Source organism: Sorex araneus, chromosome 2, assembly GCF_027595985.1.
Source record: "Sorex araneus isolate mSorAra2 chromosome 2, mSorAra2.pri, whole genome shotgun sequence".
Lineage (NCBI taxonomy): Eukaryota > Metazoa > Chordata > Mammalia > Eulipotyphla > Soricidae > Sorex > Sorex araneus.
The window spans coordinates 211077599-211105245 of record NC_073303.1 but is presented as its reverse complement, the minus strand read 5'-3'; the positions used below and the strand labels follow the sequence as shown (position 1 = coordinate 211105245).

At 39.2% G+C, this 27647-nt stretch overlaps 1 protein-coding gene across 1 annotated transcript in view; it reads right to left on the bottom strand.

The window, feature by feature from the left end:
- Nucleotides 1–27647, bottom strand: part of UNC13C (unc-13 homolog C) — a 473794-nt gene that overhangs the window by 36370 nt on the left and 409777 nt on the right. The window contains exon 29 of the mRNA XM_055126062.1: nucleotides 25048–25195. Coding sequence (XP_054982037.1) covers nucleotides 25048–25195 — 148 coding nt within the window. The remainder of the gene's footprint in view (nucleotides 1–25047; nucleotides 25196–27647) is intronic.

The window sequence follows — 27647 nt, the reverse complement described above, 5'->3', positions numbered from 1 at the left end:
AGGTGTGATAGGTCCTGAAATGTTATAGTATTGCAAACCAACGATACATTAAGATATAAAAATTAAATAGAAAACAAAAAAATCTCTGTTCTCCTTTGAGTCTTATACCTCCACCCAAATCTCATCCTAGACTTCTCTTTTCCACAAAGTGCATATAGGATAACAACTCTTGTCTTTGGGGATTTAGAGAAGTCTTACTCTAATGGAGACTGGAGCAATAGCACAGCAGGTAGGGCATTTACCTTGCATGTGGCCGACCCTGGTTCGGTTCCTCGTCCCTCTCAGAGAGTCCAACAAGCTACAGAGAGTATCCATCCCCCATGGCAGAGTCTGGCAAGCTACCCATGGTGTATTCGATATACCAAAAACAGTAACAAGTGTCACAATGGAGATGTTATTGGCGCCTGCTTGAGCAAATTGATGAACAATGAGACTACTGTGCTATTCTAATGGGATCCCAAAAAGGTTCAGGGTCTGTCATGCTCCCACACTCATCTTTAGTGCCTTGAAATTATCCTCTTAGGTTGCCCTGCTTATCTAGAATGCTCTGGTTAAATCTGATAGACTACACTGAAATTATAATGGCATCAGTTAACCGTTTAGTACAGATTTCTGCAGAATAAAAAGGTATTGCATGCTCCTCTCTATGCTTTTCCACCTACAAATCTTTCCTAAAATAATCATAATCAAAACACTCAATTACTTTACAAGCGAAGCAGCGAGTTACTCTCTTCAATGTGTGTCCCTTAAATAGTAAAGATATTTATCGTTAGCTTGAAATAGTTGAGAAAATCCAAGCAAAGAAAAAGAACAAGAAGACATATTTTTCTTTCAGATGTTAGTAATAATCAGGACGAAAGAGCTTGATTCTTTTCATTTCAACAAAGACATGTATTTAGATAAAAGTGGACTTAACACAAGCCTACAGGACATCTCTCTAGATATGAAGCAGAATTTTCACTGCACAAAATGACTCAGTAGTTATGTAGGTTGCTTAAAAGGATTTCTTTTTCTTAAAGGTGATGCAGACCATGTTTTTTTAAAAAAACTTTTTCCACTGTGACCCCCCTTTAACCCAGGAAGTTTTCTGTTACCACAGATATAGAAATACGCATATAAATCAAACATTTGATGGGGCTGGAGCAATAGCACAGCGGGTAGGGTGTTTGCCTTGCACGCGGTCGACCTGGGTTCGATTCCCTGCATCCCATATGGTTCCCTGAGCACAACCAGGGGTAATTCCTGAGTGCAGAGCCAGGAATAACCCCGGTGCATCACCAGGTGTGACCCAAAAAGCAATAAATAAATAAATAAATAAATCAAACATTTGCTAATAAAAATTATTTATATGGGGAGGGTCTTCCAAGTGGTGTTCATGAGGACTAGGGACCCTACCAAAAATCCTCTGCCAACCAGTCCAGTAGCACAGTGCAAGGCACTGAGGATGTAATGCAGCTCAGGTCCTGCCGTGTTAAGGGTTTCCTGAGCCATCCCTGTGCCAGGGCTATGGTCAGTGATGCCGGAGACCATGTGTTGTTGGGAAATGAACCTGGGCAAACACATGCTAGGTGTGTGCCCTAACTGTTATATTATCTTTTGGCGTCTCACACATTTATTTTAAGACAAAAATTTTGAAACCCTCGCATTCAGTTATGCAACCCTGTGTAGGTGTGTGATCCCCAGTTTGAGAAGCCAAGGTAGACAATGATGACTGAGAAAAACAATACGTTTCCCCAAGAAACTTATTTTCCAGTATTGGGGATTCAGCATGGCCAAATACCATTAGAGAATCTTAATTTTCAAGGCTAGGAATTGCAAGGACATCTTGAGGAAATATAAACTGGCATGTTGCTAAATTATACAAAGCCAAAACAAATGGAGGAATGGAGTTGAATGCAGAGGGATTCGTTCATTCTTATTGATTTTTTTCCTTAACGAGCACCTCAGACACTGGCATTAATGCACAACAGAGTGGAGGACATTTTGTGTTTATGTGGAATCATAAACAGAAATCTGTGTCATAGTCACTTGTGATGCGACTGAGTACACAAAACCCGGAAATCTTTATTTTCCCTGATTTTAAGGTGGGAATAATATTTCCCTACCTTTTATGAGGATCAAATAAAATCAGGAATACAGGAATGGTTGATAAACTTTAAAATAGGATATCATTCTATTATTATGAGAGGACTTGGTAGGAAGAAGTGAGTATGATTATAGAATAAAAAATTGTGTTTAGTTTTATTTTTTGCTATAACACAATTTTTCATTCAGTAAATATATGTTTAGCATCAGGCATCATCGATACATAAATGAATAAAATACACAAATACGCCACTGTCATTGTTTGAAGTTAGACTTCAAGTGTTTGAGGATGTGTGCATGTACATGTTTTAGTTTAAACAATATTTATAGAAGCTTGAGAGATAGAAGAGTGAGCAAGCTGACTTGGATTGAATTCCTAGAACCTCATTATCGTCTCTCAAGAAATGCCACGAGTGATCCCTGATCATAAAGTCAGGAGTCAACTCTGAACACCAGGTGTGACCCCTGCAAAGCAAAAACAATTGTAAGTGACATTATGAATTGTAGGATAACATTGGTTTGTCCTTTCTGCCTTGCCACAGGAAACTTAAGTTTACTGGGTTACTCCCATCACAGTGCTCTCATTCCTCTGTGTTTATTTGTATACTCTTTCTTTGTGCTCTGCTGCTCCAACTGGTCAATCACCTTTATCTCCCAATCAGGCTCTGTTAACTTATAAATATTGCTTTTTCTCCTCTCCTTAAGTCCTTTGCATAGATAATTGAGAACAATGTCCTTTTTGTATAGACACAGGAAGACAGTTAATGCTATGCTTTTGTAACTTGGGAGTTAACTGACTCCAAACGATATTCACCCTGGGCATCTGTTCTCTCGACTTAAGCCTCAGTTGCCCTTACTTCCTAGCACCCAAAAACAGGGTCCCGAAGAGGGACTGGCTGAACCCAGGGCAAGCTCTGAGCTACCCTGGTATCGAAATGGCCAGGCCAAAATGCCATAATACTTAACCATAAGTGAAGAGCATGGTCATGGACAAATTCTGTCATGATCCAAAAACCAACAGCTGGATTAGGACTCTGCTAGGGTTAGGAAAGACTAATCTGGCCAGAGCACTGTAGTCTGAGATCTATAGTGAGATGTCCCCAGGAGAGCCACCCTACAAGCTTCATGTATCTCTTACTGTGTCCATACAAAATAACTAATATTCACACATAGAAGTAAGATGTTAATAAAGATGTCAATTAAGTTATTAGACTAAGAGGAGGAGAAATACCCCTAAGTGGTATTTTGCCCTTGAGCAGAAGAAGGACTTTTATATGTTGACTGTGTTACCAGACAGGGTGTGGTGGCTACCCCCAATGCGGGAGAAGGGAAGGCAGTGAGTGGGAGTGCAGAGAGATGAGCATAAGAGACAGGAGGAGACGGGAATGAGGGGCAGTGTGAGACTAGACTGGGGGACTCAGAGAGACTGGAACAGGGGTGTGGGGAGAATGGAATAAACGGCCACTGATCACCGACCATCCTGGCCCTCGTTTCCTCCTTTGTCCGCCCATGGTATCGGCTGTCCCGGGTGGGGGAACAGCGCAGGACCACTGAACGCAGGCAGCGAGAGAGAGCCGTGAGGGGCTTCCCTAGCTGTCCTGCAAATACCCAATGAATCACTGAATTCTAAGTAAAAGTGATTTTTATAACAACTATATATGGGGCTGTTGCACATTACTTCTTTCTCAAAAATTACTGTAACATATTAAAACTATGGGGAAGTATGGTCAAATCGGAAAAAAACAAATTTTAGTGAGCAATTCTGTACAATTAACACAAAGAACTGAATTCACAGGAGACTCAGGAATACGTTTCACTGGAGAAGAGTCACTACCTCAGGAAGAACCAACTCTTGAGAAGGCAAGTACTTGAGCTGCTGCTACTTCTGGATTTGGCCAAGTGCTACAATTCAGAGGTGAGATAAGCCTGATAGGGTCAAAATCTCGCCTGACCCTGGGCAGGCTCATTACCTAGGCTGACACCACCCTATCAGGCAGACCCCAAAAGAAATCAATGATTTATTAGCATCATACGACCTCCCAAGATTGAATCAGGAGGAAGTATAAACACATTCGGGCATCCAGCGCAACATCCGATAGCGATGCACTGGGACACCAAACTGGGCTACAACTCTGTGCTGCCGGGGGTGGATTTTTTTTCCTCCCCACCCTGTCTTCCTGCATGGAAAGCGGCGGGCTGGCGGCACCCATGTGGCAGGCGCCATCTTCTGTGACTCCAAACCCACAGGTATTCGGATTTTACTTTGGGGGCTCCCAGGAACTCATGGGAAGGGGGCGTAACCGGCACACCCTCGGCCCAGATAAATCCGGAGCCGCTGAGCGCGAATTGGACCCTCTCGCCTAAATACTTTGAATTCAGAAACTTCTTACAGCAATGCACTGGGACTGTGAGCTGGGCTATGTAATTTCTGGCAGAATTTTCCCTGGACTTTATACAGAAATCCAAAACCGCGTCCGCGCGACTTAACATTTATAATTGTCAGCAATGTGAAACGGTTCCATTTGAACAGGTCTGACTTGGGGGGGGGAAACTCCAAATAATAACAGTAAGTTTTTGTTGAAATATTGAAGGTTTTTAATGTAGCAGCCACCTCTGGACTGTGAACTAAGCAAAAGCCCCACGCTGGCCGACGCGGCGTGGCGTACACCATACTATGAGGCGCAGGAAGGGGGATGAGGGGGAAAAAGGAAAAAAAAAAAAAGGAAAAGGAAAAAGAAAAAAAAAAGAGAGAGAGAGAGTTATGTCAACTATAGTGAGTTTTGTGTTGAATTATGGAATGTAATCAAGGTAAAGAAAAAATGAAGTGAAATTCATTAGTTATACAGTAGGGGGTAGGGGGTGGGGGCGGGGGGTATACTGGGGTTTCTGGTGGTGGAATATGGGCACTGGTGAAGGGGTGGGTGTTTGAATATTGTATAACTGACATATAAACCTGAGAACTTTGTAACTTTCCACATGGTGATTTAATAAAAATTAAAAAAAAATTAAAAAAAAAACACCTAAATAGAACAATCACAAGTAAGAGCATTGAAATAGTAATTCAAGATCTTTAAAGAACAAAAGCCTAGGTGCAGATGAGTTCAATCACATTCTCTTTTTTTTTTATTTTGCTTTTTGGGTCACATCCAGCAATGCTCAGGGCTGGCTCTGCACTCGGGAGTTACTCCTGGGGGTGTTCAAAACCATAAGGGATGCTGGGAATTGAACCCAAGTCGGCTGTTTGCAAGGCAAATGTCCTACCCTTGTACTATCACTCCAGCCCCTCAACCACATTTTCAAAGAATTGTCACTGCTACTGTCATCCCGTTGCTCATTGATTTGCTCAAGCGGGCACCAGTAACATCTCCATTGTGAGATTTGTTACTGTCTCACAATTTTTGGCATATCAAATACTCCATGGGGAGCTTGCCAGGCTCTGCCTTGTGGGTGAGATACTCTCGCTAGCTTGCTGGGCTCTCTGAGAGGGGTGGAGGAATCAAACCGGGTCAGCTGCATGTAAGGCAAATGCCCTACCCTCTGTGCTATTGCTCCATTATGCCCTATGATTGCTCCAAATGCCCTCCATTATTGCTAGAAATACCCTACCCACTGTGCTAATTCTTTCAAAGAATTCCTGTCTATTAACTTCAAGCTCTTCCAAAAATATCAAAGACACAGTAAACCTTTCCAATACTTCTATGAAGCCAACATTACCCTAAACCCGAAATCATACAATTACTAAAATTACAGTTTGATATCCCTGATGGACATCAATGTGAAGATCTTCAACAAGAGTTTTAGTGAACCAAATCCATGAATATATTAAAAATATCAGGGCCCAGAGAGATTGAACAACTGGTAGAGTGATTGCCTTGCATGCAACTGACCCAGGTTTAATCCAATATGGTCTCTCTAGTCTTTGGACCCCCAAGACTTCCAAGACTGATTCATGAGAGTAGAACTAAGAGAAAACCCTGAGTACTGCCAGGTGTGAACCCCATATCTTATACATCATGACCATGTGGGTTTCACCCCAGAAATTCAAAGATGGCTCAATATACCAACCAATTCAATGGATATTAATATACCTGTCAACAGAAGAAAATATAAAAATTATATGATCATACCAACAGATGCAAAGAAAAGTTTTGCAAGATTTAACATATTTTTTAATCATTAAAAACTTTCAACAAAATAGCAATAGAAGCAGTATACCTTAAGCTAATGATGGCCACATACAAGAAATTCATAGCCACCACCATAATCACTGGTGAAAACTGTAAGCCTTTTCTCTAAGCTAAGATATAAGGCAAAGATACCCACATTATCCATTATTATTCAATATAGATATATTCAATTTGGATGTTCTCATCACAGCAATTAGGTAATAAAAAGAAATTAAAAAACATCTAAATTGGAAAAGAAATGTGGAACTATCACTATTTCCAGATGACACAATATAGAGGACCCTAAAAGCTGAACTCCATTAAAATAATCATAGAAATAATAAATCAATTTCGCAAAGGATCAGACTAAAAAAATCAACATATAAAAATATGTCACATTTTCATATGCAAATAATAAGAAGAGGAACAAATCTAAAAGGCAACTTGATTTAAAATGTTATTAATTCAAATATTAAATAAACTGGACTTAGAATGTAAATGATTTAACCATCAAAAGATTTAAATGACTATTGAAAGAAATACAGGAAGACATCAAGAAATGCTAAACACATGTCATGTTTATAGACTGGAAGAATTAGCATTTTGATATAACCATCACACTCAAATAATTATTAAAAAAATTAAAGTAATCCTCATCAAAAGACTGATGACATGTGTTAGGACTTAAAACAAACTTTAGTAATATTTATATGTAAGCAGAAAACTCATCAACTATCCAAAGTTATTTGGGATGAATTTAGATATATGGGATGAATTTCATTTTCTTACTTTAAATTATTTACTTTAAATTATACAATAAAGTTCATGTAATGAAAATTGTGTGATACTGGACTAAATCTCAGACAAGTGGAATGGAAATGAGAGCCCAGATATAAACCCTCGTATTTATGGTCAATTAATCTATGACAGCAGAACTGTGTTCATATAAAAAGTAAACTTTTATTTATTTATTTATTTATTTTTAAATTAATTTATTCTTTTATTGAATCACCATGTGGAAAGTTACAAAGCTTTCAGGTTTAAGTCTCAGTTATATAATGCTCAAACTCCCATCCCTTCACCAATGCACATATTCCACCACCAAGAATCACAGTATACCTCTCCCCTTCCCCCCACCTCCCCAGCCCCCTACCCTGCCTGTGTAACTGATAAATTTCACTTTATAAACAGTAAAATTTTAAAATGATGCTGGCAAAACTGGATAGTCTCACACACACACACACACACACACACACACATACACACAAAGTCAAAAGCGAAAAAGAAAGAAGGAAACTGATAAATAGTATATACAAATATCAGCTTAAAGAAAACTAGGAAATGAGAAATTTCCTTAAAGAAACTAGGAATTCTTAGATCAGAATTCATAAAATATATTGAGGAAAGTATTGGCAAAAAACTCTTCATGGTATAGGTCTCAGGGCTCAAGAGACAATGATTTTATTGATAAATATAGCAAAAACTAAAATAAATTATCAGAACTATCAAAATAAATTATCTTGAATGGCAAAAGAATTCAGGCTGAAATAAATGACACATTACTGAATGAGGGAAATATTTGTACATCATATATTAGATAAAGGGCTAATATTCAACATATATGAAGTGTTCACACAGCGCAAAAACAGCTACAAAAATTACAAGAAAAGCCAGGGAAATGAGTTAAAAAGATAATTCTAACAATGAGGCTATATGGATAGCCAATAGGCATGTGAAAAGGCATTGTCTCTTGTTATCAGTGAAATTCAAATCAAAATGATATTGAGATACCATCTCTCACCAGTAAGAATAGCATATACGGAAAGGCTAGAAACATCAGTGTTGGCAGCGAAACCCTCATTCACTGTTGGCAGGACTATTGTTTGATGTAGTGGAAAGATGTATGGAGATTATTCAAAAAGGTGAAAGGAGAACTTCATTAATTTTACTTCTAGGAAATGACCCTTAGAGTAATTCCAAAGATACATACATATCTATGTTCATTGTTGTACTAAGTGTACATAGCCAGGGTATGGGAAAAACTCAAATGTCTGATGACTGATGAAATCTATAAAGACAAAGCAGGTGTGAGACATAAATGCAATGGAAGCTAAACAACTATATGGAAGATCAAAACATGCCATTGGCTGTAAGTTAACTGGAGGGTAACGTGGAGTCTATATAAGGCTGTTTCCACTCGGGAAGCCCCAGAAGTGGGCAGGTGAGAACCCTCCCCACCCCAAGGCCCCAAGGGACCCAGCCCCAGCAGCTGACCTCCACTACCCCATCACCGCCATGCCCCAGGCTGCTTTCTGGACTGAGTGGCCACGAAGACACTTCCTACCCATTTTCCATAATTACCACACCATATTTGATGGAGTTTAGACTATATATATAGTCTAAACTCTCTCTCTATATATACATATATATATGTATATATATATGTATATATATATATATATATATATATATATATATATATATATCTCGGAGAGCCCGGCAAGCTGAGAGTATCATGCCCACATGGGCAGAGCCTGGCAAGCTACCCATGGTATATCCGATATGCCAAAAACAGTAATATAGGTCTCATTCCCCTGATCCTGAAAGACCCTCCAATAGTTGGGAAAGACGAGTAAGAAGAGGCTGCTAAAATCTCAGGGCTGGGAGGAATAGAGAATGCTACTGTTGCCCGCTCGAGTAAATCGATGAACAACGGGAGGACAGTGATACAGTGATCATGTTAAGTAAATTAAGTCTGAGGTAGGAGTTCAAATACCGAATGACCTCACTCTTCTGTGGTATGTAAAATAAATAAAACAAGAGGATAGTTACCACTGAATAAGGACAGACCTCTGAATTTAGCTCCCGAAGGTGAGATTACCTTGGAGCGGGGAGAGAGAATGGAAGGCCAGGACGTGAAGGACTAGATATTTGATAGGGAATATTAGTAGAGAGTGTTGGACATATTAGGTAGTAGGAGATGTAACTTTATTCATTCAGACCATAAGATTGACAACATTTACCTGTTACCTAAACTACAATTAAAGTATATCGAAATTATATACACTACTTAAGCCCAAGATACCTAAATTAATTTCACCATATCAGCCATTTTGTACCCTCTCATACAGTTTTATCATAAGGAAAAGAATCTACTTTAGCCTAAAAAAGAGTAAAGCCTAAGGAAATAAAAACACTTCATTTAAAGAAACAGTGTTCTTTTTCGGGTAGCTGCTAAGTAGGACTTAGATAGCCATTCTATTTAAGTTAGCAACCTAAAATCCCTGTCTGTTTATGGACAAATGTAGGGGTATTCTCTGAAAGTCTGCACTTACATAATATATTACTAAGGGACCTGCATATTTTCAAATTTGCATGACTATTTTTACATAAACACTGGTGCCTATTCTTTAATGTTTTATGTACTGTCTGATATGGAAACAGCCAATTATTTCTAAAACTAGAAGGGAAAAGGAGGAAATTTTGTTATAACATCAAATAAATAGTCTCAATTTTTAGAACTTGAATTTTATAGTGCTTGAGCAAAGTTAGGTTAAATTAAATCAAAATTTTTAGAGAAGTTTTAATAAACTTTTTCTAGAGTTGCTTCCATCAGCTATTCAAGGAGTGGAGGAAAATATTTTATAATATAAAGGCAAATATTAGGCAATATGTTAAACACACATTGAATTAAAATCAATAGCTGCCCATCTATGTATATAGTATAAGGATTTCTATTAGATATTGTTTATATCAAATAACCAAAGATCGATTGGTGATAATGAATAGAGATTATTGACAAAATTTATTTTTACATGTCTATAGAATTGATTTTAAATGCTTGGAAAAAATTTTTCTGATAAAAGATTATGGAACAGATTTTTGGAAAGAGCTCTTGTTTGACTAAGTACAGTTTACCTCTTACTATCAATATGGCTACTCTGAGTTATTCATTCATAATCTGAAGTCCAGTGCCCTCCTCCCCAAATGGATATAGTCACATGTTTTTAATGAGATTACCTCAAGGGTTGGACTGGAGCGATAGCACAGTGGGTATGGCATTTGCCTTGCATATGGCCAACCCAGATTCAATTTTTCCATCCCTTTCGGAGAGCCCGGCAAACTACTGAGAGAATCCCGCCTGCTCGGCAGAACCTGGCAAACTACCCGTGGCGTATTCAGTATGCCAAAAACAGTAACAACAGGTCTCACAATGGAGATGTTACTGGTGCCCGCTCAAGCAAATCTATGAACAATGGGATGACAGTGCTACAGTGCTATCACAAGGATTCAGTGTCATATACAGGAGTATCTTGTGCAATGGGTATTTGGGCTGTAATATTTTAGTATTTACTAACCTTGCTAACTCAATATACTGAAATATCTAACCACGAGTGGCCAAATTAGAGAAAAGAAAAAATGACTTTTCTTTTAACATTTTAATATAAAATTCCTCTGTCTGGGCTTTTACCCTTTCAAATTTTTGTTTCCTAGAAGCTTGCCTATCATTCCACACCATTTTCTCTGTTAAGTTTCGTGATGTATGGCATGTAGCTCTGCTCTGTTTAATTCAGTTCGACCTTGGAGGATCATCTCTGAAAATAAGGAGTGCTCTACCAACTCACCTGGCCTTTTCTGTTGAAGAGAGTTCAAGGTATTTATAAACCAAGAGAATGAAATATCTTCAAGTGGGAAATAAGGCAAACCAAGGCATGCTACATGCTACAAGATACATAGATAACCTAGAGTATATCTAATGTGTTTTAAATCTATAATAGAAGCTTAATGTTATGAACATACATGTAGCCAGCCAAGTTTTTCACAGAAACTGGCTTTAAAATTGTTTATGTATATTCTTCATGAGGGCTGGAGCAATAGCACAGTGGTAGGGCATTTGCCTTGCACGCGGCCGACCCGGGTTCGATTCCTCCGCCCTTCTTGGAGAGCCCGGCAAGCTAGCTAGAATATCTTGCCCTCACAGCAGAGCCTGGCAAGCTCCAGGTGGCGTATTCAATATGCTACAAACAGTAACAACAAATCTCACACTGTAGATGTTACTGGTGCTCGCTTGAGCAAATCGATGAGCAATGGGATGACAGTGATAACAACAATTCTTCATGAACAAAAGATAAAAATATGAATTTTCAATGGCACCTTGTTTAGAATGACAGGAAGGACTTATCACTAGGTTTTTCTATGATGTGTGTAAGGAAAATACCACTTTATTTTTACTTTTGGTTTTGCGGCCACACCTGGTGGTATACAGTGCTTACTTGTGGCTTTGTGCTCAGGTTTGGCTCCTAGTAGTATTCAGGGGACCTTATGTGGTATAGATAATTGTACCTGGGCTGGTCATGTGCAAGGCAAGAATCTTAACCCATGGTACTATATTTCATTTACTTATTTTTTTCTTTTTGAGTCACACCTGGTGATCCACAGGGGTTACTTCTGGCTCTTCACTCAGGAATTACTACTGGCAGTGCTCAGAGGACCATATGGGATGCTGGGATTTGAACCCGGGTCGGCTGTGTGCAAGGCAAACGCCCTACCTGCTGTGCTATCGCTCCAGCCTCTACAGTGGCATTTTAATTGAAAACTAAAATATGAGACTGAACTTAAGGAAGATATCTAGGCCTGATGTCATCTTCAAATGTAAAAGTGCTTTTATTCTTCATTCAAAAATTTATTATTTTAGCTTTCAGGGACTCATTTATGTGTGAGAATGTGTGAGTGTGTGTGTGTGTGTGTGTGTGTGTGTGTAAATGTAATTGCAGCATTGCATGCATGCATGGATGAGTGTGCATACCTCTATACTTTGCACTGATTATTTTAGAGTGTTCCATTTATCTAATGGTTTTGGTCTGGAAACACATGGATGTAAATTTGCCTCTAATTATGCATTGCAGTCATTCAAGACAACATAGAAATTACCTTGGATGGTTATGTTCATATCTTGAATTAGCTCCTCTTTATAAGGATTGCCTCTGTGTGAGGGTTGCCAAGTGTGGATTCTGGACCGGGAACTTGTTACAAATTCAATTTCTCTGACTCCGTTCCAGCCCTAATGAATCAGAAACTCTAATAGTTAAGGGTCAGTATTTGACGGTTCAACAAGCCCTCAGGTGATTCTGACATCTAAAGTGAGAGAACTGCACATAAATAGCTGATACAGCAATTCGACACGGCTGACATTTCCGTCTATATAAAACGGCTAACATCCATACCAGCCTTTCAGGTAGGTCTGAAGGCCAGTGCCCTGGTTGACAATGAGTCAAACTAATAGCAATTAAGGCTATGAGTCACATGTGTTCTAGTTAGCTCTGATTTGAAGCATAGTAAGTTACTCAGAGAAGTTTTCAGATTCAATTAAAAGTGGCGGTCTAGTAGCAAAAACCCAAACTGGTGATCTAAGGCTAATATCTACCCTGACCTTCAGGGCCTCTCTGTTCCTAGTTTATTCCTTTCTTTGTTTTTTGTTTCTTTATTTTTGCTTTTTGGGTCATACCCGGTAATGCACAGGGGTTACGCCTGGCTCTGCATTCAGGAATTACCCCTGGCGGTGCTCAGGGGACCATATGGGATGCTGGGAATCGAACCTGGGTTGGCCGCATGCAAGGCAAATGCCCTACCCGCTGTGCTATCGCTCCAGCCCCCTACTCCTTTCTTTGAACGGTGGCCAGGGGCTGGGCTGGCTTCACTTCCCTGGGTCTGTGTCCCACCCCAGGGCTAAACAATCACTTTCTGAATGTAGTGCCGGAAACAAACTGTTCTCTTACTTACATCGTCCTTTGGCCCAGTGTCCACAGCTCCCTGGGTGCCCTGCTCCCAGGATAATTGAGGAGCATTTCTCTTGTCCTCTGAAGGTACTTCTTGTCACTTGTTACTGTGCCTTATGGACATGCACTCTCCTTCTCCTCTTCGGATTTCAACTCACACCTCTCCAAAGTCTATCTTAATGATTTTACCCTCTAGGACTGGAGCAATAGCAGAGGGTAGGGAATTTGCCTTGCATGCGGCCAACCCGGGTTTGATTCCTCCATCCCTCTTGGAAAGCCTGGCAAGCTATCGAGAATATCCGGCCCGCACGGCAGAGCCTGGCAAGCTACCTGTGGCATGTTTGATATGCCAAAAACAGTAACAACAAGTCTCACAATGGAGACATTACTAATGCCCACTGGAGCAAATCGATGAACAACGGGATGACAGTGCTACAGTACTACAATGCTACCATCTAGCCTACTTTTGTAACCACACGCAAGCAGGGTAGCTTCAATAGAAAGAGAAATTACGTATCAGTTACCCTAATATAAAAGTATTGTGCCATTTTCAGTTTTGAAAATATCTGTTTTTTCATGAAGTAGCACCTGATTTCGGTACTCTGAGAAATTTCTTTATAAAAGAAGATTCAATTCGTATTAAGGATACAGTATTAAAGTATATACTCACAGATAATGTCTGCATTCCTGTAAATATGTGAACATAGATCACACAAAAGACATTTCTCCTTCTGCGAGAGCAATTTTGAGATCTTTGGAATTCCAAAGAGGAAGTTTAATTGGACTATTTATTTCAGCACACAGACTTAAGAGACTTCAAAATCTAACACTTCGAATTAATCATACCTTGATATTAGATCAGAGCCTGGCAAGCTCCCCATGGCATATTCATATGCCAAACAATGATGGGTCTCATTCCCCTGACCCTGAAAGAGCCTCCAATGGGCACCACTTAGAAGAACAAGTAAAGAGAGGCTGCTAAAATCTCAGGGCTAGGATGATTAGAGATGTTACTCACGCCTGCTTGAGCAAATCGATAAACAACGGGATGGCAGTGATACAGTGATACAGTGATATTAGATGAAAGCAATTTACTTTGCTTGGAAAAGTGTCAAATATATTAAAATCATATTTCAAAAAGAATACATGGACATTTTTGGATAACTTGACAAAGAAAATTATATGCATAAGTAAAAAAACATTAACATATATTTCTTTATTTTTTCTTCTCAGTCTTTTAAAAATAAATTCTAGGGGGCTGGAGCAATAGCACAGCGGGTAGAGCGTTTGCCTTGCACACGGCCAACCCGGGTTTGATTCCCAGCATCCCATATGGTCCCCTGAGGACCGCCAGGGGTGATTTTTAAGTGCAGAGCCAGGAGTAACCCCTGTGCATCGCCGGGTGTGACCCAAAAAGTAAAAAAAAAAAAATTAAAAAAATTCTATATCCATATTCAAATTACTTCCGTAACAATGATGGGTTTGGGGAAAATGAGTCACAAAAGCACACTCGGAAACACTGTGGAATATTAGGCCAATAATCTAATGACCTCTCATTGATGTTGCAATATTGTTCTGAGGCTTTTTTTTTATAAAAAAGTTCATTGAAGATGCCTATATATTATGGTAAACTGCAAGTTTGAGTAACAATTCGATTTTCCTATGTAATATCTTCTACTAAGGTTGTTTCTGTTTATTTCTTGTAGAAACAAAATGACTTTAATGATGCTTAGTGTTATCATCTTATACTTTTAGAAAAATATTCATATCACTCACTTTCAGAATTACATACATCAAGCTTAATTTTGGAGAGACAAAGAGCAGCGGACACAGTACATGAACCAAAAGCAAGCAAGGTTCTAATTCTGTTCTCAATCTGTATGGTCTTGGAATAAAATCTGATTCTCACCAATTTGAATAATGAAATCATTCACCCACCACCCCCAGACACAGTATGCACAGGTACTGATTTAAAATCGGTAGAATGATGAAACATTAATAATCTTTCATGCCAAAAAATGATTAAACAATGAAAGCATGCATATGGACTTAGGACACTACTAAAACTAGACTTATTTCTAAAAATTTAAGTTTCTTCACGGTACTCTCTACTAAAAATGCCTGCTCATTCTGTGCTCTGAGAACTCTTGATATTTTAAATTTTTTTATTGAATCACCATGTGGAAAGTTAATAAGCATTCAGGCTTAAGTCTCAGTCATACAATGATTGAATAGCCATCCCTTCACCAGTGCACAAATTCCACTACCAAGAACCCCAGTATACCTCCCTCCCCCCCGCCGCCGGCGTAGCTGATAATTTTCACTTTACTTTCTCTTTGCTTTGATTGCATTCAATATTACCACAAAAAAATTCACTATTATTGTTTGGAGTTTCCCCCCCTCCAAATCAGACCCGCTGAAAAGGAAGAATCTGATAATTTGTTTTCCATTGCTGAGAATGAAGAGATATGAGGTTTTGGATTTCTGTATTTTAGTATTTTAGTGACTAACTGTTACTGTCATCCTGTTGCTCATCGATTTGTTCAAGTGGGCACCAGTAACGTCTCTCATTGAGAGACTTATTGTTACTGTTTTTGGCATATCCAATGCGCACGGGTAGCTTGCCAGGCTGTGCCGTGTGGGCTCCATACTCTCGGTAGCTTGCCAGGCTCTCCGAGAGGGGCAGAGGAATCGAACACGGGTTGGCTTCGTGAAAGGCGAAAGCCCAACCGCTGTGCTAAGTCCAGGGAAATTTTTGCCAGAATTTGCATCATTGCAAGCTATATATAGAGGTACCTCTCTACAGTGGTCCTTATAAGATGGCACACGCCTTCCCCGCCCCCTGGAAAGAAAAAGCCGAGAGAGAGAAAAACCTTTCCCCTCCTGAGGCAGCATGGGGCTGTAGCTTAGTTCACAGTCTAGAGGCATTTCTGCAAGAAGCTGCTGGTACCAAAAATAGTTTAGCTGGCCTCTGGGATCCCGGTCATCCAGCAACGGAGAGGGCGCACACATGTGTCCACTAGGGTCACATCTTGGCAGAGAGCAGTGCCAGTAGTGCCCCTGTCCCGAGATCTCCAGCGCATCCCGTTGCTGCCGAACTCTTCATTTTTATGAATGATTTCACCAATGGCTCCCATTCCCACTTCTCTAAGTCAGACACTAGGTTTTCAAAAAAGATAAGATCCTGGGCAAAATAACCTCCATTGCATGCAAGGTCTGGGTTTAATGATGCTCTAACCAGAATATTCCTACACATAAAAAGTTCAGATATTATTTTGTTCACTTTGGACAGCCCAGCAATCAAAAAGCAATATTTTCTTTCACCCCAGAGAATTATCCTATAGCTTGGTTTGCTTATTTTAACATGTCAGTTTGTGATGACTCAAAATAGAAAAATTCACGGAAAAGAAACACCGCAAAGGCATGTATCAGTCAGAGATTCCACAGAGTATTCCAGAGGCAAATAGAAAGTTGGAAACTTAAAAATAGTCTAATAAGCAACATTATGTGATGAGTAGGAGAAACCCACTGGTAATTATCTTTTACGCCTGTAGTCTAAAGAAGCGCCGTAGCACTGTGTTCCCATTGTTTATCGACTTGTTCAAGCGGGCACCAGTAACGTCTCCATTGCGAGACTTGTTGTTACTGTTTTTGGCATATTGAACACGCCACAGGTAGTCTGCCAGGCTCTTCCATGTGGGCAGGATACTCTCGGTAGCTTGGCGGGCTCTCCGAGAGGGATGGAGGAATCGAACCTGGGTCGGCTGTGTGCAAGGCAAATGCCCTACCCGCTGTGCTGTCGCTCCAGTCCAAAGAAGGAGAAGTTTAAATAGCTACTAGAATTCAGAAGAAAGCTTTTGAGGGTAAGGTTCAAATTAAACAACACACTCAGCCTGAGTGCACAGTTGGTGCTAAGCCAGAACAATAGGACGAGCCTCTGGACGCTGCCCTGTAAGCTGGAAGCAGAACCAAGGCCCCACTTGTACATTAAATGGACAAACTAAGCTTGTGAGTCTGATGACCTGGAGGAGCACAGCATGCTCTCATACACCCGCATCTTGGCAGTACAAGGCAGCAGTTTCCCCCTCTCTTGCACATCCTTAACTTTCAATATGCTAACAACAATAACAAGTCTCACAATGGAGACGTTACTGGTGCCCGCTCGAGCAAATTGATGAACAACAGGATGACAGTGACAGTGATATATTTTCCATTATTATATATAACAAACCCTTGCACTTTGAATACAGAACTGAGGTTACTCAGCAGTGAGGGAAGGATGGGAGTGGAGGAAGAGGCAGATTGGAAGACTTGAACAATTTGATGGTGTGCAGGGGTGGGAGGCAGGGAACAGTATCGTTGTACACCAAAGGAATAAATGAAAATGCTATTATTATCATGTTACCTCAATTATAATTATTAAAAATAAGGATTGAAATACCTGGCATGCAAATAAATAAATAGAAGTACGTGAATCTGTTGGAAATAGATTGAATGTAGTAGCATATTTAATTTTTCCAGATTGCTTCTGAATTTTATGCAACTGATTAAATTTCTAGTTTGGTAAAAATTCCTAACTTTCTTTTATCTAACTTTATGTGCTCCTTTGTATTTATTCAATAAAACTGTCTCATGCATCACATAAAAATAACTGATTTTTTTTGGCAAGCTAGTCAACTTTATTTATTTATTTATTTATTTATTGAATCACAGTGAGATACACAGTTACAAGGTTGTGAGGTTTCAGTCATGTATTGCTTCAACACCCATATGTTCACCAACGTACATTTTCCACCACCAATGTCCCCAGTTCTCTCTCTCTCTCTCTCTCTCTCTCTCTCTCTCACTCTCTCTTTCTGACTGGTTGAACTTTGCAACTTGTTATTACAACTTTGCAAGATAAAAACATCTAACCCCATCAAAAAATAGGCAGAAGAAATGAACAGAAAATTTCTCAAAGAAGAATTTCAAACGGCCAAAGTCACCTACAAAATGCTCTGCATTGTTAGTCATCAGGGATATGCAAATCAAAACAACAATGAGATATTATCTCACATCACAGATACTGGCCCACATCCAAAAGAAGAAAAACAGTGCTGGTGTGAATACAAGGAGAAAGGGACTCTCTCATTCACTATTGGTGGGAATGTTGACTGGTCCAGCCTTCTTAGAAAACAATATGGACATTCATCAAAAGACACTAGAAATTGAGCTCCCATTTGACCTAGCCATACCAATTGTGGGAATATATACTGAGGGCCCCCAAAACCAGCAGAAATGCCATCTGTATTTCTATGTTAATTTCACCACTATCCACAATAGGCAGAATCTGGAAACAATCTGCGTGCCCAATAACAGATAACTGCATAAAGAAGCTATGGCACATCTGCACAATAGAATACTACACAGTTGTTAGGAAAAATGAAGTCATGAGATTTGCTTACAAATGAGTGGGCATAGAGAGTATCATGCTGAATGAAATAGGTCAGACCAAGCGAGACAGAAATAGAATGACTACACTCATTTGTGGGATATTAAAAAAAAATGTAGTATGAGACTAATATCCATGGCCTAGAACTCCAAATGATCCCTGAGTCCCACCAAGAATAATCATTGAATGCAGAAATAGGACTAATCAACGGGGGTACCACTAGGAGAGTCCCCACACTCCCCCCAAAACACGGGAACTGTCATACAAACAATATTTAATTGCCTTCATAAAATTTTCTAGCAACCATAAATTCACCAAGCTCCCCCATGGCAGCACTAGTTTGTAACAGTAAGTAAGCAAGGTCCCTGTCCTTAGGGATTACTTTGCACAAGAAGTAAAATATAAACTACCCATCATGACCCGGCTCAATGTGCAGGGAGTGTAAAAAATGTGCTCTGGGAAACAAGGGTGGGGGAGGGTAAGAGGGAAGATCCCACACATGAACACCGAAGATGCTAGAGTAATGAAATCAAGTATGTCAGAAAGGGTTTTCTGAAGGATGAATTTTTCCTAAGACTCAACTAAAATTATTGTCACTGTCACTGTCATCCTGTTGCTCATCGATTTGCTCGAGTGGGCACCAGTAACGTCTCCATTGTGAGACTTGTGGTTACTGTTTTTGGCGTATCAAATACATCACAAGTAGCTTGCCAGGCTCTGCGGTGCAGGCAGGATATTCTCAGTAATTTGACGGGCTCTCTGAGAGGGGCAGAGGAATCAAACCTGGGTTGACGCATGCAAGACAAATGCCCTACCCGCTGGTAGGTCATTGTACCTACCACTTTTTGACACGATATTCAAATTTTATAATCTACTTGGAACTCAGTCTCTTAACTTAAAAGGAAGGACTTCTTAGATTGCTGAGAAGACTAGCGAGAGGCTCAAAACTTTGTCATATATAATGTTGCTTGCTGTTATTGTATGCTGAGTTGACATTTGTGGTTTACTTTTTGGGGGAGGGGTTCATTGCATTCAGACTTGTTCAAGTTACTGCTCTTATCGGGCTGGAGCGATAGCACAGTGGCAGGGCGTTTGCCTTTCATGCGGCTGACCTGTGTTCGATTCCTCTGCCCCTCTCGGAGAGCCCGGAAAGCTACCGAGAATATTGCGCCTGCACGGTAGAGCCTGACAAGCTACCTGTGGCCTATTGGATATGCCAAAAACCAGTAACAATTAGTCTCTCAATGAGAGACGTTACTGGTGCCCGCTGGAACAAATCGATGAGCAATGGGTTGACAGTGACAGTCACTGCTATTATTAAGGTCATTTTCCAACAGCTTTTTTATTGCAGTGAAGAACTTCATCAAAATTGGAATTTCATTAGATCAATAACAATATTTAAAGAGAAGAACTACATAAACTGCCCTTTACTGTTCATTATTGACCTTGTTGTTGTTGATTGGGAATGCTACCTTGCAAGGAATTGTAGCTACTTTAGTCTCCTGTACCAGGTATAAGGCAGTGGCATATATCTGTTGAATAACGGGATTCTGGCATCCTGAAATGCTTATTGACCAGAATGAGAAACTGTCCCAGATTCTGTTTTAAAATGAATATTAAATCAAAGATGGCTGAGCAAAACTTAATATTTCCCTTCTATTTTGAGAACATTTTACAGTGATTTCATTTTTAGCAACCCATGGCACCAAGTAGAAGTTTCAGGTGGGGGCCTTAATATGAAAGCAAATTAAATTTGATACCAGTTCTTTCAACAACCAAATAGTATTAAAATTATGTTATCCTATAATTTTAAGCTCAAAAAAAAGTTTCTCTTGGAAAAGTACTTTTCATCAGTGAATGGAACATTTTGGAATGTTTTCTTTTCTACTTCTAGACATATCTTCTATGGTATCTCATAACTAGAGATAATTAGAACTCTTTATATAATGCTATGAGTACATTCAAGGATTCTAAAATGTGAAAGAGCAGCTTTCTGATCTCAATTTTATCACTGTCACTATCATCCCGTTGATCCTCGATTTGCTCGAGTGGGCCCCGTAATCTCCATTTGTCCTAGCCCTGAGATTTTAGAAGCCTCTCTTTCCTCGTTTTTCCTAACAGTGCCACAGTAGAGGCTCTTTCAGGGTCAGGGGAATGAGACCCATCATTGTTTCTGTATTTGGCATATGAATATGCCACAGGGAGCTTGCCAGGCTCTGCCGTGCTGGTAGGGAAACCCTTGGTAGCTTGCCAGGTTTTCCGAGAGGGAGAACTAGGCTATTGCAGCTATGCACTTCCAGGAGCTTGGTTTTATAGTCTCTGGATGTTGGCATTGATGAGATTACACAGTGCTGGGGGCAGTCTGTGGGTGTGACCGCCTGTCACTGTATCACTGTCATCCGGTTGCTCATCAATTTGCTCGAGTGGGCATCAGTAACATCTCCATTGTGAGACTTGTTACTGTTTTTGGCATATCAAATACACCATGGGTAGCTTGCCAGGCTCTGCCGTGTGGGCGAGGTACTCTCGGTAGCTTGCTGGGCTCTCCGAGAAGATTGGAAGAATTGAACCCGGGATGGTCATATGCAAGGCAAATCCCTTACCCACTGTGCTATCACTCCTAGCTACTGGAAAATGCGGGATATCAATTTTATATTAAAAATTACTGTATTCCACATAAGCAGGAAACAGTTTATTAAAATGACAAAAGGATAAAATTTGAAGAAACTTCAAATAATCAGGCACAAAAGGACTTTGGTCATAGAAAGCTAAAATAAGATAATCAACATATACTAAAATTGAATTAATCATCATAAAATACCATATATAGTATAAATACATATATAATACTTTATGAGCAAGTCATATTGATCATAACATAGCCCCTAGTTTTCTGAGAAACTTTGAATTTCAGTTCCCTAAATTGTAATAAAAACTCGGATAAGGAAACAAAATATGGCATGAAATAACTCAGCAATGAATCATTCTGTAACATTTCAAATTGTGTTGCCGCTTTGATAAAAAAACTCTAATGTGTTTTAGTATAATTCATTTTTCATTGCCTGCTATTGTAAGAAATATTCAAAGGGACTTTGGTATAATAAAATAGTTCTTAGATAAGCTTTGTATGAGGAACATAATAATGAGAATGCAATAAATGAAATTTGCACTTTCCTCTTAAACATTCTTGAGAAGTAAACAGAAGTATAGTTTTCAAACTAACAACTAAATCTAAATCATTGGGGCAATTTTAAAAGGAAGAATGTAACAATTTTGAAGTGCAGAAACTTCTTAGTTTGATGTAGTCCCATTTGTTTATGTTTGCTTCCACTTGCATGGTCAGTGCTGTTTCATCCTTAAAGATGCTTTTAGCTTCAATGTCATGGAGAGTTCCGCCTACATTTTCTTCTATGTACCTTATAGATTCATGTCTGATATTGAGATCTTTAATCCACTTTGATCTGACTTTTGTGCCTGGCATTAGACGGAGGATTACCCTATAGCTGGAAGCCTGCTTCATGAGCGGAGGGGAGAAGGCAGATGGAATAGAGAAGTAATCACAAAGCAAATGATGGCTGGAGGATTCAGTTAGGATGGAAGATGCATGCCGAACATCATGTTTGTTCAAGTAGATAATAGAACAAACATGATGACCTCTCAGTGCCTGTGTTGCAAGCCATAATGCCCAAAAGTAGAGAGAGAGTATGGGGAATATTGTCTGCCATGGAGGCAGGAGGAGGGTGGGAAAGGGGGGTATACCGGGGATATTGTTGGTGGGGAATGTGCACTGGTGGAGGGATGGGTGTTTGATCATTGTGAGATTGTAACCCAAACATGAAAGCTTGTAACTATCTCACGGTGATTCAATAAAATTGAAAAAAGAGAAAGGAATGTAACAATTACTGACAATAGTAAAATTACTCCTACTAGCACAGTGTGTAGGGCATTTGCCTTGCACGCTGCGGACCCGGGTTCAATTCCTCCATCCCTCTCGGAGAGCCTGGCAAGCTACTGAGAGTAGCTTGCCCACACGGCAGAGCCTGGCAAGCTACCGTGGCATATTCGATATGCCAAAAACAGTAACAAGTCTCACAATGGAGATGTTACTGGTGCCCGCCAGAGTGATTTGATGAGCAATGGGATAACAGTGATGCAGTGATACAGTGAATGGAATACAAAATCTACTGTACTATTCTGTATGTTTTCATCTAAAAATACTAAACTATTAATTTAAACAAAGGTAGTGGTGTGGGAAGTATGGATTTGAAAGCAGTGGGTCCTAGTAAAATATATCATGAACGTATCTGACAACTGGGAATTTAATATTGTATGTTCAAGTATATACTTCTAGGACAGTTTGTATTCAGACTTTTCTTTGTATGGCTCAATTAACTACAAACTCCTCTGCCTTCTATTTCTCCTCAAACCAAATTTTTCTATTTTTGATACGACTTACATTTTAGTAATTTTCACTTGTCATTTTAGTATGACAATAGAGGGTCTATCTGAGCCCTATTATATTGAGAGTAAGATAATTTTTTTGTTGTTGTGGGAAGCTGGCTATGTGAGATATTTATTATCTTCCTGGTGCCTGTCCACTAGCTGCCACAAAGAAACAGGACCATCACTCCCAGAGATACCAAGGAAAACTCAGGTAAGATCAAATATTCTCCTGGAGGGACAAAACATTTCTCTTGAGAAACCAATATTAAAACAGGTAGTATATATGACTCCATGTTTACTTCTAAATAAGTGATTTATTGAATGTGACTTTTTTCTATTAATATTTGTTGAGAATTTAGAGTAAAGATATGTTCTGTTATTGCAGCACATTGTTAGAATATTAAACTATTATAATTTGAACTACTAGTTTCACTTGAGAATTTAATAGTATTTTTACTTCATACTAGTTTATTTTCCAGGATATAAAAAAGCAAAGAAAGCAGCATTTTCCTAATTGATAGGTTTCATTTGAATTTTGGTTTATAACTTTATAATGGAGTTAAATCCTTGCAGTTTTTAAACTACTACAAAAGAAAGTTATCTAAATCTATTTTAAAAAAATAGAAAAAAAGTAAAATTGGAGAGAAAAGGACAAGATTTTAGAAATGGAGAGAACAAAAGGAAAGAGTAACTATAAAGAACCTTAAAACTTTTGAATAGCCAGAACAATTTTAAGACAAAAGATGGAAGATACTGTATTTACGTATTTTGAATTGTATAGCAAGGCTATTATAATTAAAACTGTGTGGTACTGGAATAAGAATAGACTTGCAGACTAATGAGACAGAATCAAAGGTCCCGAGACAAACTCTCAAATTTATGGATAGTTAATCTATGACAAAGGAGCTGAGTGCATATAATAGAGCAAGTAAAGTCTCTTTTGCATCATCATCATCATTATCATCATCATCATCATCATCATCATCATCATCATCATCATCATCCCATTGATCATTGATTTTCTTGAGAAGTCTCAGTAATGTCTCCATTCGTTCTAGCTCTGAGATTTTAGAGACTCTCTCTACTCCTCCTTCCCAATGGTGCCACATTGGAGGCTCTTTCAGGGTCAGGGGAATGAGACCTATCATTGTTACTGGTTTTGGCATATGAATACACCATGAGGAGCTTGCCAGGCTCTCCCATGCAGGCAGGAAACTCTTGGTAACTTGCCAGGTTCTCCAAGAGGGAGAACTAGGCTATAAGATGTCGCTTCCGGGAGCTTGGTTTTATAGTCTCTGGATGTTGACTGTTGGTGGGATTAAACTAGATTTTATAAAATTTATATAAAACCACAAATCAGAGTCAACCTTTCCATATAGTTTTACTATATGTTACTATAAGGCTGTTTTCACCCAGGTCCCCTTGGAGGGGGAGGGTTGAGTTTCCCTCCCTGCCCCAAGCAGAACCCCGGCAGCCAAAATCCTTCAGAACCCAGCCTCAGTCATACTCAAGGCCACTCTCCACATGCTCAGACGAGTCTCACACATGAAGGAACTGGCAGAGTAACCCAGGTATGCGGTACTCATGGCTGAGATCTCCAAGCATGCTTGGATCGAGACTGGGCCTCCCCCACTCAGATCCCCCATTTTCCAGTAGCTTGGCAGTCACACCCACAAACTGCCCCCTGTGCCATGTAATCTCATCTACGGCCAAGATCCAGAGACTATAAAACAAAGCTCCTTGAAGAAAGGGATGCAGTATCCCACCTGTATGGCAGAGCCTGGCTAGCTACCCGTGACGTATCTGATATGACAAAAACATTAACAATAATGGGCCTCATTCCCCTGACCTTGAAAGAGCCCCCAATATGGCAGCGTTGGGAAGGACAGAGACAAATGCAGACGCTCTTGGCACCCGCTTGAGCAAACTGATGAGAAACGGGATGACAAGTAATGCAAGTGAATGTTATACAAATTATTCCTAAATTTATGATTGATGTGTGTTATAAAAATCTGGTAGCAATCCTCATTATTCTTATGTTTCAATTCATAGTAAAATTCAGCAGTACTACTTACAATAATTTTTTATGCTGACTTTTAGTTAAGTATTCAGTTTGCTTTTTACTCACAGAGGATACATTACTTACTCTGGGTTGTTTGAGTGTCTATGAATTTCTTTATCAAGGCATCCGTAGTTTGAGTATAAAGACTGAGAGCATATTTCAGAGACTGAAGATCTGGGCTTTTCTCCAAGAAATTCTTTTTCAGGCCATTTCCTCCTGCGTGGAAGTATTGCTAGAAAAGAAAAAAATAACAACAGGAAGAGAGACATTTAAGAAGATTTAATGAAGTAGGAATTTTATTGCTTGAATGGTGAAGTTCAAATGGAATTGCACAGTTTGATCAATGGAAATAAATAAAAAGAGATAGTGTTACTATTTATCTATGGCTAAGTCAACACTATCTAATTCAGATTGACTATATCTCAGAAATGATGCACTATGTAACAGACAAAGATCCATGAAGGTTAAGGTGTTTCTTCTCATTCCAATTTAGTTAGGCAAATGAGATAATGAATGATGGTTCTAGTTAATAATCATGAAATTTATTTTTGATTTCTTTTTTCAGAACATAACATATACCCAGAATTATCAAAAATTCACACATACAATAGCTTGCTTCTATGTATTTTCCAGATATTAGTTCTAGATTCTAGGATAATTATCTTCTGTTACTATCGTCAGCCCCTCTAATAGTGTAATGGGATAGATATAAGCTCTCATGAAGAGGCAAGGTGATCCCTGGATATTCAACATTCCTTAAACTTTGAGACAAATGAAATATGTATATTTGACAAATGTAATAAAACACGCTTTTTGGCCACTGTAACATGCCAAACTCAAAATATCACTTTTATTTACAGAGAAGAGATTAAGGATGTTTGCTTTTTGGTAATATGATCACTGAAGAATATTCGTATTTTGCATGGCAGGTATCTACAGATAGATGATAAATCTAAAGATTTTTCTATTCATGTATTGGTGTATGTATAGATGTACAGATGTATCCATGTATACATTATCCATGCATAGATGGTGGAGCTGCAGTGCTGGTGCAGCAGTGAAGGTTGCTTTGGATCCTGCCAATTCTCTGTTGATACTCAGTACTACATAAGGTCTTACAATACTTCCAGGGGTTGTTCACGAGCACTGAGCAAGGAATAATACCTAGAACTGTAAGATGGGCCTACCACGCAATAAGTAAATTTATCTATTCTGTTCAGTTTTCATAAGTGGTTCTCTCAGTCTTTGTGCCAACAGTGCTAAACTATTCTCACCAAAACCACTAAAACCTTACTACTATGATAGGTGCTTTTCTTTCTTTCTTTCTTCCTTCCTTCCTTTCTTCTTCCTTCCTTTCTTCTTCCTTCCTTCCTTCCTTCCTTCCTTCCTTCCTTCCTTCCTTCCTTCCTTCCTTCCTTCCTTCCTTCCTTCCTTCCTTCCTTCCTTCTCTTCCTTCCCTCCCTCCCTCCCTCCCTCCCTCCCTCCCTCCCTCCCTCCCTCCCTCCCTCCCTTCCTTCCTTCCTTCCTTCCTTCCTTCCTTCCTTCCTTCCTTCTCTCTCTCTCTCTCTCTCTCTCTTTCTCTCTTTCTTTCTTTCTTTCTTTCTTTCTTTCTTTCTTTCTTTCTTTCTTTCTTTCTTTCTTTCTTTCTTTCTTTCTTTCTTTCTTTCTTTCTTTCTTTCTTTCTTTCTTTCTTTCTTTCTTTCTTTCTTTCTTTCTTTCTTTCTTTCTTTGCTCAGGGGTTACTCCTGGCTCTGCATTCAGGAATTACTCCTGGCATTGCTTGGGGGGCCATATGGGATGCCAGGAATCGAACTCAAATCCTCCGCGTGCAAGGCAAATGCCCTACTGCTGTGCTATCATTCCAGCGCCCTGATAGATGATTTTCATAGAATAAATGCTTTAGGACAACCAAATATATTGTTTCGATACACACTCCTAAATGAATATTTATCATCCCTCTATCTAGCTCCTTAAACATTTTTATGTGAAAACAACTAATAAACTGAAAAATAATAATGATCTCAATTTGCTTCATACTTAAAGAAACATGTAGGGAAAAAAATTGCACTTTTAGATATCTGAAAGTACTTTCAAAGTGAAGATTCAAAAGGAAGACCAAAGAAAGTAGACAATGGGACTGTGACTTGAAAAAAAAATTATTGTAACTGAGGCAATTCTTTTCAAGGCAAAAGCTTATGGCCTTTTAGAATTCCATGATTGGAAGTCTGTGGAAAAACAAGTAGTGACAGAAACTACATACAGTTGCGATAGGCTGGCACAGAGAAGCAGAGGAGCCTTTTCTTCTAAGATATAACAAAGACATAGTATCTGAAATTTTATTCTGCATCATCTTCTCATAAAACTGTTGTAATATTTTCACATATATAAAACATATATTGAAGACCGTGAGTCCAAAATAATGTCTTGAGGAAGGAACTTTTGTCAGTTCTTTTTGAGTCTTGTTCTGAGACTCTAATAAGAACGGAGAGATGCTTTCTGGAAGTCTCTTTCCTGGAATCAAGGGGCCATTCTATGAAATAACTCAATCTAAAAGACTGAGCAAACAAAGAATTGCCTCTGAGCAAACACAGAACGCCCAGATTCCTTGAAAGGAAGCCTATTCTCTGGCATAATGTTGACAAGTCCCAGTCCTATCAAACTGAAGCATAAATAATTTTAAAAAA